This window comes from Podarcis melisellensis (assembly GCF_964234715.1).
Source record: "Podarcis melisellensis genome assembly, chromosome: 1".
Classification (NCBI taxonomy): Eukaryota; Metazoa; Chordata; class Lepidosauria; order Squamata; family Lacertidae; genus Podarcis; species Podarcis melisellensis.
In genome coordinates this window covers 91296359-91313218 of record NC_138528.1, presented here as the reverse complement: position 1 = coordinate 91313218, position 16860 = coordinate 91296359, and the positions used below count along the sequence as shown (strand labels likewise).

General features: G+C 42.2%; 1 protein-coding gene and 1 long non-coding RNA gene across 2 annotated transcripts; one reads left to right on the top strand and one right to left on the bottom strand.

The window, feature by feature from the left end:
- Positions 1 to 3363: 3363 nt before the first annotated feature.
- Positions 3364 to 16323, top strand: ROPN1 (rhophilin associated tail protein 1). Its single transcript, XM_081925449.1, has 6 exons — positions 3364 to 3520; positions 5162 to 5288; positions 6601 to 6718; positions 11666 to 11827; positions 15094 to 15269; positions 16177 to 16323. Exons 2-6 carry the CDS (start codon positions 5173 to 5175, stop codon positions 16241 to 16243), a joined length of 639 nt encoding a protein of 212 aa, XP_081781575.1. The 5' UTR covers positions 3364 to 3520; positions 5162 to 5172; the 3' UTR covers positions 16244 to 16323.
- Positions 6736 to 15087, bottom strand: LOC309377879. The gene is made up of 3 exons (XR_014171757.1): positions 14741 to 15087; positions 11538 to 11596; positions 6736 to 7731 (listed from the first exon to the last, which is right to left on the bottom strand). It is a non-coding gene; the product is annotated as an uncharacterized lncRNA (long non-coding RNA).
- Positions 16324 to 16860: the final 537 nt, after the last annotated feature.

Sequence of the window (16860 nt, the reverse complement as noted above, 5' to 3'; positions counted from 1 at the left end):
GGTAAAAACAAAACAAAAGGCACAAGCTTCCCTGGCATGGAGAAGCAGGAAAAAGACTGACTATAATTAATTTCTCTCCACTAGAATACTGTAAAAAATCTCAGGGAAAAAAGTAGCTAACAACCCTAAGGTGGTATTTTAAATTACTTCCATCTTACCAACTATATTTCATGCACTTTAACCCTCTGCTCCTGAAGTATACACTGTCAGAGCTTAAACCAGAAGTATCTGGGAAATGAAGATTTTTTTAAAAAATCATTTTCAATGAAAGAATCATTCCTATTTAGTATGGGGTGTTAAAGGCACAATAGTTAAGAAGCTTTTGCAGCTTTCATTGCAGTAATTTTTGGGGTGGATTCGACTACATGAAAAGAAATGTCCTTTTTCTTTTCGTTTATCATACATTTCGCCAGTGAAAGAGTGAATCAAGAGATAACTTTCAGTTGTCATCTCAACAGCAGGTAAATGATGTTTACTTCACCTGTTTAGCATAATGCACAATTTCTATATGCTTCACCAAACATTTCTCGCCGTATAACAATGCAATATAATCTGTTGACATTTTTGTTCATGCTCTTTTGTCAAACAGAGTTTTAGGTTTAGGTCTTATGTTATTTGCTATTATATTCATGCTATTTCATATTCACTCTTCATCCTTTTTTAAAAGAAAACCATTTGCTTGAAGGTTATTACTTTGAAGCATCTATCACTTCTTCTTGAAAGGAGAGCCAGGGAAACATGATATTGACATTAGCTTTGTGATAAATTTAAAACTAGGAAGAAAAATCACCATGCTGGCATTTCCTGAATATGTCCCTCAATTTACCCCACTTGTCACCCCCTGATCCCACTTTACCTCTTCTAGTAGGGGGTGTAGTAATGCCACTTGAGTGGTTAAGGCTGAAATTATAACCCCACGGAGTTCTGAGTACACATTGACTGTGCATACAGAGTTCAAGGAGACCTGGTTCAAATCTTTCTTTGGCTACAAATTACCTGTGAACCCCATCCCACCCACGTACACACAATAGGAGGATTAATAATACAGCCTATAACATGCAGATGATAATATAGACCTGTACAACCTTACTTGGAACTTGGAAGCAAGCCTCAATGAGCTTGGTGGGCTTATTTTCTGAGTTAACCAATCTAGAACCACACTATAGCATTGTGTTGGCATTATGCATGCAATTTATTGCCAGGCACACACACAACTCCTGTTGCTATTTATTATTTATTTATTATTATCTGTTTATTTATTATTATTATTTGTTGCGGCCTCTCGCGCTCAGCCGCCATCCCTGGTCCGTCAGAGCAGAGCGCACATGTCCGGGCAGCCATTAGGGAAATCTCCCCAGCTGCCTAGACATCTGGGAAGTTCCCGCCTGCTGCAGCATCTTAAATGGGCTAATCAGTGGCCTCCCTTGTGGGTGTGCCTCGCAGTCTGGGAGGGCATTGGCTGCATAAAAGTCTGCAGCGCTCTCCGGCCTCAGCACAGTCAGCGGAGAAGCAAACAAACCCACCCCCACCCCTTCTTATCGTTAATCTTCTTTATTTTTCAGGTCAATTTCATTTGTTCTAGAATGTTTTCTGCCTTTCAGGTTGCTGCTTTAACAATGCTCTGTTCCTTCATTCACAGTTTAACCTTATTTTGTTTCCCGTGTATCTCCTGACCTTGCTATGGTTGCACACGTTTGCCATATTTGGGGCCAGGAAGGAATTTTCCCTGTAGACAAATTGGCCGGTTTAGAGGTTTTGCCTTCCTCGCAGCAAATTGTCTTAACTTTGGCAGTTAAAGCATTGGGTGGAATCCTAGTCTTCAAGTGTGGGGTGAAGTGGTGCATCACCCAATATGATCCAGCGGTGTTTTCAGGGTACCTCGTTAAAGGGGTCTTGGTGGATGTCCCAGTCCTGAGGCCAAGCATGCAGCAGATGGGCCTATAAGGCTTCCAGCAGCAGCCTTAGGATGGCCAACTCAGTAGACTGACATCTTGGAGAGGCCACAATCCTGGCACACACCTGCAGCAGTTCCAGTCCTCCAGCAGGAGGCTGGAATGGATACACCCAATGCCTGAGCCAAAATCCCACATACATTCTGTAATCAATAAAGTTGTGGCCAATATTAATCCAGATTGTTGTCCGCCTGAGTTATTAATCATTTATAGACACTAACGAGGGGTGGGCAGCACTGCGACTGGGCCCACAATGTAAAAATAATTATTAAGATCAGTTTAAAAACACAACAGCTTCCTTAATGTGTGGGTAACAATCATATTGAACATATATTGCTTTATTTGGTTCTTTTCGGCTACAGACACAGGATGGAACTACAGAAATATTAACATGCTAGAAGTTTCTTTGGGAATCCAAAATGGTTTGGAAGTGGTTTATGCCAATGAAACACCATCTAATACTAAGGGTAGCCATGTGACCTACTTTCCCAAGGTTAGTCCTCTGTTTAAAGCATTGTCAGAGGACAGCCCTCCATTTGAAGGCATCCTCTATTAGAAGGAATGTCCAATCCAAGTCTGGTTTGAAGATTAGAAAACCATAAGAAGGCAGAGCAGCAACCTTGAACTTGTCCATCAACAGTTAGCACCTGGACATCAGACAGAGCAAGCACACAAGCCACCTGACTATAGGCTTCCCCGCTATGGTGACATGCATTATATTTCTATTTAAATTATAGTACTTATTTCCACATTTCCATCTCTACATATATATTTAGCACACTAATATTCTATGTAAAGCTCTGTTGCCTTTTGTTCTCTGCTTTGGTGCGACATTCTCTTGTCTATGTGCAAATGGTCACAGTACCAATGGGTTAGAGAAGACAGGCAGCAGTAAGCATTCTCAGCAGCGTTTTGCAGCCCTCATCAGGCAGCCCTTTCCCCCATAAAAGCAACACTTCTTGCTCCCCACAACTGTGATTAGAATTTTTCCCCCTGGTCATCTTTGTTTTATCACTGCCACACCTTACTAACTCAAACTTCCTCTGCCCCACAAAAGAGTGAAAATGGCAGGTGTTATTGGAAAGAAACCTAGATGGTGTACAACAGATTTACATGACAGGGTAGAAACAACAGGACAAATCCATGCAGCCATGCCCATAGAATCAAGCAAACCTTGAAACCCATAAAATTCATTTTATGGAGATCTAGGAGATAGTGAAAGCCCTAAAATTTATCTAAAATACCTGTCCTACCCATGAAGTTTGAGGCTCCCCAACCCCACCCTGATGAAGTTCTCTTAACTCCCCACTAAGAACCCCATGACCTTTTCAAGTGTCTCACTGTTTACTGCCAGCAAAGGCAGCTGACAGAATCAGTGCCTTTGTGAGGTAGAGCACCAGTTGCTAGGATACCTAGAGCTGCAGGAAAACAAAGGGCGCAGTCCTGAGTTAATGCAAGGGCCCATCTTGGGTGGAAGCAGCGTGAAGCCCCCGATAAAGCCTGGTGTGACTGTCCCAAAACAGCAGCTGGGCGATCTTCACGAAGAGGCTGAGTCGTCTCAGCCTCCGGTAATACAGGACAAAACCACCCTGGGGGACAGAATTCTTATCCCACTTTGCTAATCTCCGACATCAACAAGGGGCAGAACCACACCATGAAAGCACATCTAACACACATTTAAAGCCCGGTTACTTCTCCCAAACAGTCCCGGGAGCTGTAGTTCCCTGGCCTGAAGCACCCTTGACAAACTACAGTTCCCAGGATTCTTTGGCACAAGTCGTGTGCTTCAAATGTGTGCTGGATGTGTTTTAAATGTATGGTGTGGATCTGTGCAAGGTCTGTTAGATGCAAGCCCAATGCCAAAGACTGGGGACAAATTTGTACGGGAGACCAACATGAGATAGTGACAGTGCGTGGATGGAAAGACTAGAGATAGGGTAGCTGGAATGGGGTGGCAGAGTTACAAAAATATATTGGCAAGTGCTTGTTGCTTGCTAAGTGGTCTGTGAAACTGCTTCTGTAAGACGTTTGCTCTGTACAAATCCCCCAAGCCTTGCTTCATCAAGACCTCTTCACTTCCTTGAGTTCCCTTTTATTTTTTTGTATTTTGGTGGGGGTATGGCTGGGTGTTAATTATATGCATTTATCCAAAGTTTCTACAACTTGAATAAATTATTCCTATCACCAGCAAAGGGAATATTTCATATTGCAAAGGGGTGGGCAGAGGGTGCCCAATTAGATGCAGTTGCAACCATAGGATTGCAGCCACTGCAACAGCAGTTGCACTGCAGCTGTGGACACATGCATCATAGTCTATTACTGCCAAGTGAGAAAGAAATATTTTTGACATTCCCAGAGGAATAAAGCTTTCTCACAAGAGACACATTAGTCCTGCACTCATAGAGGAACATTCATTGTCCTTAGCAACGGACCATGCTTTCTGCAGGAGGCTGACCTGTCATGTTGAAAACTATCATTGTATAGGATCTACTGTATTCAAAAATGCCTAAATTTTCCAATTCTGGAGAAATTGGGGTGTGCATAAGGGCTCATGAGTAGCTCTGTGTGTACTGATGGTCAGTGAATGCTAGCAGGGAAGAGAATCCAAATTACACCTGCTGGTCTCAACCGCCTCACATTCACTGAAAGTCTTAGTTTGTACATGCTGTACAGATTTTCTTATTTTTTCTTATTGTGCAAAAGCTTGTCAGCCTTCACCTAGAAAGCACAACTACAATGGTGTATTGGACATGGTCAAGGGTACATTCTTTTCATGAGTGATGATAATAGATGGGCCCAACAGGTGTGGACAGCATCTTAGATGCACTGATAATGCACTCTAGAAATCTGCACAATGTTCAGGGATTTCATAATAGGCACGTAGAAGTTCATTACCAGACAAATTCAGCAGGGGGAGGATTCCCCAACAATAGAAATGTAAAATCCACAATTATATAGCTACTATTACACAACGTTATAAAATACAAAGTGATTTAGTGAAATGAGTAAGAACTCAAATGTAATAGTTTTCAGTAAAAGGTTATGTGCTTTTCTTGCATGGTACTGCCTGCCTTCTGTTTTTCAACATTTTTATAGCACCACACAAGTTTATAGGATAAAAAAGAACTTTGACCGAAGGGTTGCTTCAATGGGTAATTGCATTGTGTTTTCTGACACTTAACAGAGAAGGTTGATATTTTTTCTAACAGGCACAGGAATTATGCCACAAACAGACAAACAAGTATGCATCCCTCCGGAGCTTCCAGATTTGTTGAAGCAGTTTACAAAAGCTGCCATTCGGACACAGCCTCCAGATCTGATCCAATGGTCTTCTGAGTAAGTTTAATATTTTACTCTAAAAAACTGATACTATACTTAATAGTTTATAGGTTTACTTGTGGAATTCTATGTTTATGGCATTTCCCCAATACTTTTGGAGAACACACTTTTTTTCAGGCAAAGATGGGTAGCAATTATTTGGTATCAGGAATTAATGCAGCTTTCATTAAAGAATGACCAGCACCATTTTATGAAGAACTGCCCTATGCTTGCCACAGGGAACCCTGGGTGGAATAAGTTCAGGGAGCAAAATATCCCCCAAGACACCCTAGGCTATAGTAAATAACAAATCCAGAGAAAATACATCCCCTGAAACCTAAAGGAATATAGACCAACAGTCACACATGACTTTCATTTTCTCATGTGCAACATTTTCAAGCGGTTTTTGCAAAACAAAAACCAAAAACACCAAGATCAATGTGGGTGGGAGTATTGCAAAACTGTAGTATGTGAACAAAAACTGCTATCACTGTCATAGCCAAATAATGAAAACTCTACTACCCAGCATACATAAGCACTACCCGCCTCGGTGAACAGACAACCACATTTCAAATTAAGCATAAATAATAGCTCAGGCTTCAATCCTAACTCCTGGCCAGCAGTGGTAGAGTTTGATGGAGAAGCACAGCCAGTGGCACATCACCAGCCTCAGTGGTCATACAAGCTAAGGCAGAAGGCAGTGAGGGAGAGGAAATGCCCTTTTACTGCAAAGATGCTACAATCAGGCCTGTTGCTCTCATGTGATTCCCCCTCCTATTATCAGCTACCACCATGACAAGTGGGGGGAACCTTTGACCCTCCAGATGTTGTCGAACTCCAGCCAGTCCCAGCCACCATAGTCAATGGTCAGAGATAATGAGACTTCCGGACCAACAATATTCAGAAGGTCAGGCTTCCCACCCTTATACAGTGGTAACTTGGTAGTCTCCTGCAGCCAATCGGTACCTGCGCCTTGGTTTTCAAATGGTTTTGAGAGTCAAACAGACTCCCAGAACGGATTAAGTTTGAGAAACAAGGTACCACTGTATTACAATATCCCATCTTTCCTCGTTGCAGAAAGGCAGCTTACATAATTTCCAGGCTGTCCCCTATCCATCACTAACCAGAACTGAGCTGCTAAATTTCAATAAGGATGCTGTGTCATGTGCCTTCAAGCTATGTCCTTTTCATATGCGTACTTTATGAGTTTTCACTGTTGAGCTTTAATATGTCATTTATAAACTTGAAAACAAATAGCCAAATTCTAGTCACACTTTTTGTTAACATATTTTGCTAAAATGCAAACACCTGCTGTTTTCTTTCTGTCTAGCTATTTTAATGCTATGGCCCGTGGAGAGAATCCTCCTGTAAGAGAACGACCAGATAGAGTCCCTTTATCAAACTGTGCAGAGCTTACACCAGAGCTCTTGAAGGTCTTACACCAGAGAGTAAGAAACATCTCCTTTCCATTTTGGGGCAAGTACATAAGAGGCTTGAGTGTTTGTACTCTACTATTTCATATTGGTTTTGGACACGGTTCCAGTAATTGCCTTCAGTCTTATATCTGCTACTTTTTGTTCACATTGTAAGATGCATACAGACAGAATATAACTATTACAAGATGTCAAGGTTACAAGACTTCTGCCAAAGTAGGAAGACTATTTAAAGGATTATTGCTCTTCATAATTCCTTTACTTTTATTACATTCAAGCCTAGTTCCACAACCTTCCTGATACACATAGGTAAGCAATACTTTGTGCACGCTCTAATTTTAAACACTGACTTCATTTGCACCTCATGGTAAACAACAATTCATGTATTACTCTGAATGTGCCAATCTGAGCTGCTTTGCTCCTCCCTGGGGAGAAATAAACCATGGCTTAACATTACATGCAAACCAGAGATCATGGTTTGTTTTGCTCCAAGCAAACCACAGTCTGCAACCAAAGTTTGTACTTAGCATACGGATTGTGGTTTGTTTGGAGCACTACATACCACAACCCTGGTTTGGACATAATGCTAAGCCAGGAATTGTGGTTTATTTCCCTTGCGTGCCAGGGAGAAGCAAAGCAACCCAGATGGTCATGTTTATAGTAAGTCATCAGTTATAGTTCACCACCCTGTGAGAACTCAAACAATGAATAAAGATGACAACTTACAAAGTAGTAACTTGCTTGTTACGCTCTGCATGCAACCACATAAGAAGCAAGCCATCTATACTAGGACTTGGGGATTTCTATCTGGCCCTCAGGTTTCTCCACAGACCGCTCCACCCACTTTTGCTTTGGTCCTGCCCACTGCTAGCATGTTGCCCTCAGAAGATTGCCTAAAAGGGAATTGAAAAGGGTCCCCTTATCTATACCATCCTCTCAAATGTTCTCATCCCCTTGTTACACAGAAGAAAAGGGAGAATCAGCATGATAAAGTTCTCTTCAGCAGCATGACCAGCTTCTTTCTGTAACTGTAAGCACAATGCAATGCAATGCAATCAATTACTCCAATGTTTAGTTCATCAATACCCAGTTATAGCCTGGCATAGAAGCCAACTCCAGGGGACCATGGGTGCTTGGGCACCCACAATAATATATTTGTGGGGGCCAAGCACCCACAAAGTCAATGAGAAAAGCTGGAGAGAGGCAGCCAGCTAGCCTCTGTGGTGCTGCCTCAGAGAGAGAAGCAGTTCAGCTCCACCCTGCACAGTCAGCAAGCGAGGCACCCTTTTCCAGTGTGGGGGCTTGGAAATGGAGGCAGTCTCTCTGCTTCTGAGTCCATGCCCCTCCCCGCAGAAAAGGAGGAAGAGGAGCAGCCGATGCTGCAACATGGACGTGCAACATCACATATACATGCTTGCACATGGTGCATGTGATGTCACACACACAACGTGCAATGTCGTGCTCATTTTTGGAGAAGCCGACATTACAGCGATGGGCATCCACAATCCTGAGGGCGAGATGCCGCCCCTGTAGCCCAAGTATTATTTTTACAAATTAGCTGAAAAAATGCACAACTGGGCTTTATGATTAGAACATGGACATCTTTTCATATGTACTCTGAATCAATATCTGTAGCTTTTCATGCAAAATTTTCATACCACCAGCAGCATGGCAAGCTTTGAATTTCTTCACAAAAAAACTAACCAACCATAACTGCTCAGTTATTGTACCAATATGGGTTAAATGGATCCCATTTTTGTGTTTTTAAGCCTTTCATTTTGAGCAGAGAACAGGTGGAAGAGGATGTATTATTTAGGAAGACAGCGGGTATACACCACCACAGGATTTATGATCCAGTTAGTGATGCACAGTGCTTCTGTGCTACTACTGTTTCTCCATTTTCTCCCACAATATATTTACACAAGATAAGTTCCTTACTCCAGAAACAACTCCTTGAATTTTAGGATGTTAGCATCTTCACATCAGCACAGTACTGACACCTGCACATTTGATGCTGGCTCCTATTCACTGGAATTTGATTTCAGTCCTAATAAACTATGGGCCATTTTCACCTAGGTTGTTGAGCTAGCAGGGTGCACCACAATGAGTCCCACTAGCACAATGGGACTTCCTCCCCCTCTTCCCCCTGCACCCCCCTCGAATCCCTAGAACAGTGTGCAGGGTGGGGGAGGAGATGGGAGATTATTTTGTTTGGCCAGCAGAAATGCTTGTGATGATGGAAAGATCATTTTAGCACTACCCAGAATATTTTATAGCCCTGGAGTACCCTTTAGAGTGGCTAAGAAATATACAGCAGTTTATTAATTCAAGTGGCAGATTCGAAGTCATGAAGATTCTACAGGTGTCTGTGATTGACAACCTGCAGCTCAAATAATCCCTAGAAACTTTAGTACTTGTGTGCCCGTGAGAAATCAGGCTCCAAAAGCAGATGTGCATCCCAAATGCAGGTGCTCACTCAAATGTACTGTATAACCAAATGTACACTCCTCTGAAAACTATGGTGTGCAGAGATATTGCTTCTCCATTCAAGCACACACCTATCTTACCTCCAGTTACCAGTCTAGGAAGCACCCTGCTTACCTTTGCTTTGTGCTTCCTAGGTACAAGTCTGGGCTTTCCAAGTCTGTGTCCAAGTGGTTACTTATTTACTATTTTTGGTCCTGGTGCCTTCCCCAGAAAAACCCATATTTTACCACTGAATTGGAACAAATGGCAAGCAGGTTTCCTGCAGATTGCTGTTTGTTCTGATTCAGTGGTAAAACAGGGGTTTTCCTGAGGAAAGCGCTGGGACAAAACCCACTCAGATATGAACCTGAAAAGCCCAGAAAGTACAAAGCAATGGGAAGTATGGATAAACCCTGAAAGGACAAATGCCAACTGACAGTTCAAAGGATCTAGAGAAGGGGACGTGACCTGGGAGATTTGTACACATTTAAACACATTTCAGGCCTCCAGTTGAAAGACAACTGCTTGCTTCCCTTCAGCTAACTCCAGAGAGCTGAGAGCTATCACTAGTGTCCTGCTTTCTGCTTCAACATGAATAGACAGCATGTGGATAGCACACATGTGTATCCCTGTGTTCTTTCTTGTTCTGGGGTACAAAGGTCTTTTTCAAATATATTGTTGTTTAGTTAGCCATGTCCAACTCTTCGTGACCCCATGGACCAGAGCACGCCAGGTACTCTTGTCTTCCACTGCCTCCCGCAGTTTGGTCAAACTCATGTTGGTAGCTTCGAGAACAAAATATATACTCCTGCATATCTAGGGCATTCTCCCCTGTGTGTATGAATTCAGTCCTATATTCTTCTTGTGCCCACAATGGCACTCAAAAGCAGACACAGCATACCAATTTCATTAACTGGGTGGGTGATAATATCCCCAAAATAGACATCCCCAGTGTTAGTGGCATCATTTATTCCCAAGTGGACAGTGTCAACATATTGTTCCAAAGCCCCTGCCTGCTTTTCTACATTGAATTCAGGCCCATTCAAGATCCACATGACCCTCATCTGCCTGATCCTCTTCTTTGGGACACTTAATACATAAGGAAAACCTAGCATTGTTTGTACAGATTGCACAGCCTGCACAAGAAACAGAGAGCTATAGATGCAAAAGCTCAACATCATAATTAAACCTTTTCCAGAAATACTGCTTCCCAAGGTTATGGTTGTATACTAAGGCTGTAATCCTAAATATGCTTACTCAGAAGTAGAGATTAAGTTTGAGTAAACATGTTCAGGACAGTGCTGTACAACTCGCAGTGAAGGGTTTAAAACAACGCACTGAAAGGCAGTAGACCTGCTGTGGACACCTCTTAAAACTGTGCCATGTCATTAACTTTTCAACAGCTGCATATTGAATATTAAAACAGCAAAATGGTGGAATGATCTCAAAGCACATGGCCAATCAGTGCAGTCTCACAAACTTATTTCTTAAATATTTGCTACTATGAGTTCAAGCACCATCTACTACATTTGGAATGAACACAGAGAGTGAGACTCCTTGCAGCTTTTGAGAGAAAGGCTGGAATATAAATCTAATCAATCAATCATTAAGATATGGAAGCATTAGCATATGATCCAGAAGTGGGGTCCTAAGATATAAGATATAGTTTTCCCCTGCTAAAAAAAGTGGACTGGGTAAGCCCATTTTCTCCTTCTTGCACAGTAGGAATCTGCAGTAAAAGCAGCAGTCCTGTACTTGTTTTTGCAAGTTTAGAATCAAACAATCCTGGTGTAGCCATATACTAGACTAGAAGCAGAAGGTGAATTAGTTCTTGGTGCAGCTGCACCACCCCAGTACCTTAACCCTCAGCGTTTTCCAGCCTAGTAGATGTCAAGTCAGTATAACAGCAGTTTGAATGTCACCTGGTCCATTTTCAAAAGACCTACATTAGGTTTGTGTATGTCACCTCATAATTAAGGCTCAGTCTTGGTACCAGACAGTTATGTATTAATATATTTATAAACTGGCATATACAAATAAGCAAGGATACCCTGCCCCATCACAGAACTGAGAAGATGCAGACATGATTACATGCTACTTACTTTTTGGGAGGAGTACAAGAAGATATCATGGCACAAAGCAGAACCACAGTTAATACAAACTCAGCACAACATTTTCTAAAACAGTTAGTCTCATACTTTGCCTGGACATTTACAGTAAAAAAATATTAAAGCAGCAATATACTCCTTACAAAGAACAGAGCAAGGATTCAACCAACATCCCAATCTGCTTAGCTGTATCTTAGTTCCGTGATCTCGTACATTTTTATTTATTTTTACTGATTCTACAAGGCAAACAGAATGCTTACCATCTCTGAAATTTGTACGATTAGGAAGGAATTCCTGGCACTAAAGCAGGTGACGAGATCTAGATAAAAACAAAAAACCTGCAGTCATTTATTCACTTATGATAGATATTGCCAATATTTCTTTCCAGGTGGGCGGGAGGCTGATAATCCACGTAGATGAGCTAGCCCAGATGTGGAAGGTGCTCAATCTTCCTACAGACCTATTTGACAGTATTATGAACGTTGGACACTTTACTGAAGAAATTGAATGGCTGAAGTTTTTAGCTCTGGCCTGCAGCTCTCTTGGAGTTGTAAGTTCTTTTTCTTTTGAATTTCCAATATGTTTAGATTCCTTAAATAATTAGTATTTACTTTTAGTGGGTCTATGTCATGTAGATCAGTGTTTCCCAACCGGTGTTCCGCGGCACACGAGTGTGCCGTGAGACGTTGCCTCGTGTGCCGCGAGATGCCTGGAGGGAGGCGGGCGAGTCGGGCGGCGAGAGGCGGGGCGGCGGCGGCGAGGAGAGGCCGCGCCTCCTGCTGCTGCCTGGCGCTCCTCCTCGCAGCCGGCAGCGCTGCCTGGGCGCCTCCGCGCGACTCTGCCTCGCTGGGTTTGGTCTCCCAGCAGAGACGGGTCACACGCGCCCCTCCCTCCCTCCCTCAGCCTGCGCGGAGGGAGAGCCAGAGAGAGGCATCGCTCCTGCGCGGCGGGAGAGGGAGCAGCCGGAGCGATGCCCCAAACGAACGCATGGGACCGGAGGGGAAATCCTCTCCGAGGCGGATTGAGCGCAGCTGAGAGAAGCCTTTCGAGGAGCTGCCGTGTCCCCTGGAAACCCCCTTCCCAGCTCTGCCTCAGCCGCCGCCGCCTCAGTTGCCGCCGTCCCTCAGTCCCTCGCTCTGCTGCCTCCTCCCACCCCCAAAGCTTGGAGGTTCCCCAGCAAGGGGGAGGGAAAAAACTTTCACTTTTGTGCGTCCCTCCCGGCGTGACGCTGCGCGCTGACGTCACGGGGCGGGGCTTTAATGGTGGTGTGCCGCGAGATTTTTTTTCAGTAAACAGGTGTGCCGTTGCCCAAAAACGTTTGGGAAACACTGATGTAGATTATTATTAAGAGCTTGTAGTTTCACTCAGGAAACAGTGAAAGGCAGAACCAGCTGCCACCTAATGGGCCTTACTGCAGCAGCCTCCCTCCCTGTATTTTTGCCGCCCCAGAACAGAAGAAAAGCGAGAACAACAGCCACAACTTATTGGACTGTTGTATGAAGGTATTACCTGGGTTAATGGAGAAAGAACACCTTGGCTGCCCATTTGTTCCTAATATGGCCTCACCCAGGTCTGCTTCTACACATAGAGCAGAAAGAGCTGGGAAGGAAGCTATAGATTTCAGAAGTGGTAGTAGATGGGTACCATTTCAGGTATAGAGGAAATCACTTTTTAAAAAATATTCTGCTGCGAGTTTTTAAAAATACAAGTTGAAAAGTAGCACAGCAAGGAGCAGGCTACTAAAGTATTTTAGTCCTCAGAGTCCTAATTTTCTTCTTACTGTGAATGTCAATTCTAAACATTAATTCGAATTGCTACAATCCACTCTACAATCCCCCCAAGCTTGGATTCTACCACTGTATTCTGCTGTGTGTGAAGAATCAAAAGGGCAGAGGACATTTTCACATTGCAGTAAATCTGGTGCTGTTGGGAGGGTCGCCATTAGTGGCCGAGTTGTCCTATTCCCTACACTGTACCTACTTTCCGTACTCTTCCTACCATGAAAAACCGCACATCATATAAGCTTTGTAAAAGCCCTTCAACCTTAAGAAAGTTCACCAGCTAACAGCTACAGTCTCCACCCTTTCTCCCCCTCTTTTCCATGGCAACTGCACAAGATCCCAGATGAGTTTCAATACTGGATTTTGTTACACCATATTTGTCTGGTGGGCTCTTTTTTGGATGAATCACAAGTAATACTAATCTCCCTTAATAGCCTCGATTTAAAAAACAACAACCCAATCTTTACTTTTGCAATTTGAATTATTAAATTGGACCAATGTAAGAGAATATTGTATGGATATTTAGGCCTCTCCCTCATTCATGAACATAAACATATTCCACAGAAATTATTGCTTTTACATGTAACAAAAGGAGGTTGCAAATTTACAAGGAATAAAGCTGGATTGGTATAACATCCAGCTAATCATGGGTTGCCACATTCTCACAACATGGTAGAAGCCCTAAGAATCCCACTGTTGCAGCTGTCCTGATGGCAGCTATTATCTGCAGAAGTGCATCTAATGCTATAAAGACACTTAACAATGTGGGTTAACATTACTCTTCATATGACCACTGATTGTATTAATATAGGCTGATTAATGTATCTCTCGGAATGAACTGTTGTAAACTTACATCCAAAACTTTATCACAATCCATTGTATTTTCTGTTTCTCTCTCCTACCCTTTAGCCTGTTTTAGGGGTACCATTTATGAATCTGGCTTTTTGTGTTTGTGAATTTGTCTGTTCCTGCAGTCTTCTTCCTCACCTGAAGTCATAATCTTATATTTATAACATTACAGTTAGCAGCTGTGGAGATAATTCTGATTTCAGAGAAGATTTTGACTTCAGGTGAGCAAAAGATAAAAAGCAGACAGAGCTAATAGATTATTTTTTTTTGTTCATCAGGAAACAGTCATTTACCAAAACAGAGCAACTCAAACATCAACTTTCCTAGAGAATATCTCCTTATGTACAATGTTGTACATTCATGTATTATTGTTACTATAAAGTGCCAATATATATAATTTTTAAGAGAGTATATAAAGCCCAATGTATTTAGTAATTGGCCGCAGTTCTAACAGATATTAAAGTGTGTTTAATCTCACTGAAATCATTAGTATCACAGTAACTCTGCCCTGTGGCTACTGTTCTTGGATACATCTTAGCACATTAAAACTAAACTGCATTTTTGGTGTGGCTTTCCATCATAATAGAGATGTTTATCAAGAAACACCTACCTTAAAAATTTAAGCTTCACATAATTTGTACAAGGCCCTCCACACCCTTATTATCCTCCTCACAATAACCCTGTGAGGTAAGACTAGGCCGGGAAATCATGATGGCCCAAACTCACCTCAGAGCTTCATAATTGTGTGGAGATTTGAACCTGGCATTCCCTTATTCTAATCACTACACCATAAACCACCACAGCATAGCGGTTTTATCCAGAACTATACTTACCACCTAACTATAATTCTCAGGAATTCTGGCAAAGAAGCTGTGACTGTTTAGTTGAGTCAAATAAATAAACAGTTGCTCACTCTTCTGTTTATGGCAGGGGTAGCCAATGTGCCCCCCCCCCCAGACATTTTGGCCAGCAACTCTCACCATCCCTGACTATTCCCCAACTGGGCAGGGCTGAAGGGAGTTGGGTCACCATATCTGGAGGACACCACAATAGCTATCCCTGCTTTATGGCTTTATAGCCAGACACTGAGCTATTTCTTTTTTAGTATTTCTAGAAATGAATAATAACTAGTTGCTTTATTATGAATGGCAAACTTAGATACTAATTCTTCTTATCTTTTTAATAGACTATTGCAAAAACTCTGAAGATAATATGTGAGGTTTTATCCAATGAGAATGACAGTGGACCCGCCCGTATCCCCTTCAGCACTTTCCAGTTTCTCTACACTTACATCGCTGAAGTAGATGGGGAGATTTCAGCATCTCATGTTAGTCGAATGCTGAATTATATTGAGCAGGAGATGTAAGTAACCCCAGTATATATAATACATACAGCTAACGTAAATGTCAAGGCGTGTGGCTATTTGCATCATAGGTTTTACCCTCCTGTATGGTATTGAAGTGCAGTAGTTTTTACAGCTATAGGGACAGATATTGCTAAGTCCTAGGGCCAGTTTGTTCACAGGACAGGACATCCTCACATTAAACAGAATAATCAGGACTGGGAAAAAATTCAGTTTGCTATACCATGTCTCTAAAAACTTGGGACTGTGTCCAGTTGGAAGCCCCATCAAGGAATTCAAGCTGGTATACATGTTTCTCCCCCTCCCCATTTTATCCTCACAACTCTGTGAGGCAATGACTGACCCAAGGTCACCCAGTGAGCTTCATGACTTGAGTGGGGATTTGAATCCTGGTCCACCATGCCCCAGTCCACCACTCTAACCACTATACCTGTTGATTCTGATACTTAAGAATTTAATATATTTTTCCATGCCCACTGAGGTTGCGGGATCTCTTTAGAAATCTTTTGATCATAATCCCTGATTTATTATAGTTAACGCTACTGTCACGGCCACTGATAGCAAGAATTGTTTATTTAGGCATACGTTTTAAATCCCAACTTTCCTATCCCCTTTGGCTCTATCTTGGGGAAAGTGTTTTGCGTCAAAGCATCCTGTATTTCAAACTATATATGGTGGCTGCCACCTTGTGGCATTCCTCGACTCACAGACAAATTTGGACTACTTAGCCTGCACTCAGTATAGTTCTTTTAAAATCTGTGCTTCACTGAGGTAGAAGGAAGAATGGCATCTGGAAAGACAGAAGATGTTGCTACAATTATGTTTGTGAGATAAATTTTAGAATGTTTCATAAAGATCAAGTACTGCTGGTTGAGCAAACCTCTTTTTTTTATGTTCCCTACACAGCATTGGGCCAGACGGCTTGATCAAGGTGAATGATTTTACCCAGAATCCGCGAGTCAGATTGGAGTAGTTCTCAGTACATCATACACTGCTATGTTGATAGGAAGAAGACGAAACAGAGGACAGAATAAGAATTACAAATAGGCCAACCTCTCAGTCTCTTTTTTCCCTTTGTGTCCGTTAATAAACAGTTTGGCAAAGCAACAAATAAGAAAAATGGAAACATAGATTGAGAAGGTGCCACTGGAGTAGAGTACAGTCTACTGTTAAACTTTCTGGTGCTATGATATACACACGTCCACCCAAATAAATATCATAGACTACCAAATAGTATAAACCTATTATATTAAATATATATTGAGGTCCACCCTTCTCCCCTCTTTTTGCATTTCAAAATATCCGGCACTGCCATGTGAAACTGGAGGGAATTTCAGATGCCTTCATCTGCAGGGGAAAACTTCAGAATTGTTTCCATTATTTCCCTAGGAACGAAAAGGAGGCCTTCAAGTTTGCTTTCTATTAGAGATTGTTCAGTTGTGCATATATTCAGGTATACTGCACCTCTCATATTTCAAATGAACTAGCCTGGGGTTCACTTTCTGTGGTATGATTGATACATTATAATTGATAAATGATACAAGAGGACAAAAGTGTGAGTGTTAAAAAAGTGAAATAAGGTACCCCAGT

Coding starts and splice junctions, on each gene's coding strand:
- ROPN1 (XM_081925449.1), top strand. CDS start 5,173: ATGCCACAAACAGACAAACAAGTATGCATCCCTCCGGAGCTTCCAGAT. Junction 6,719..11,665: donor TGAAGGTCTTACACCAGAGA/GTAAGAAACATC, acceptor ATTTCTTTCCAG/GTGGGCGGGAGGCTGATAAT. Junction 15,270..16,176: donor AATTATATTGAGCAGGAGAT/GTAAGTAACCCC, acceptor TTCCCTACACAG/CATTGGGCCAGACGGCTTGA.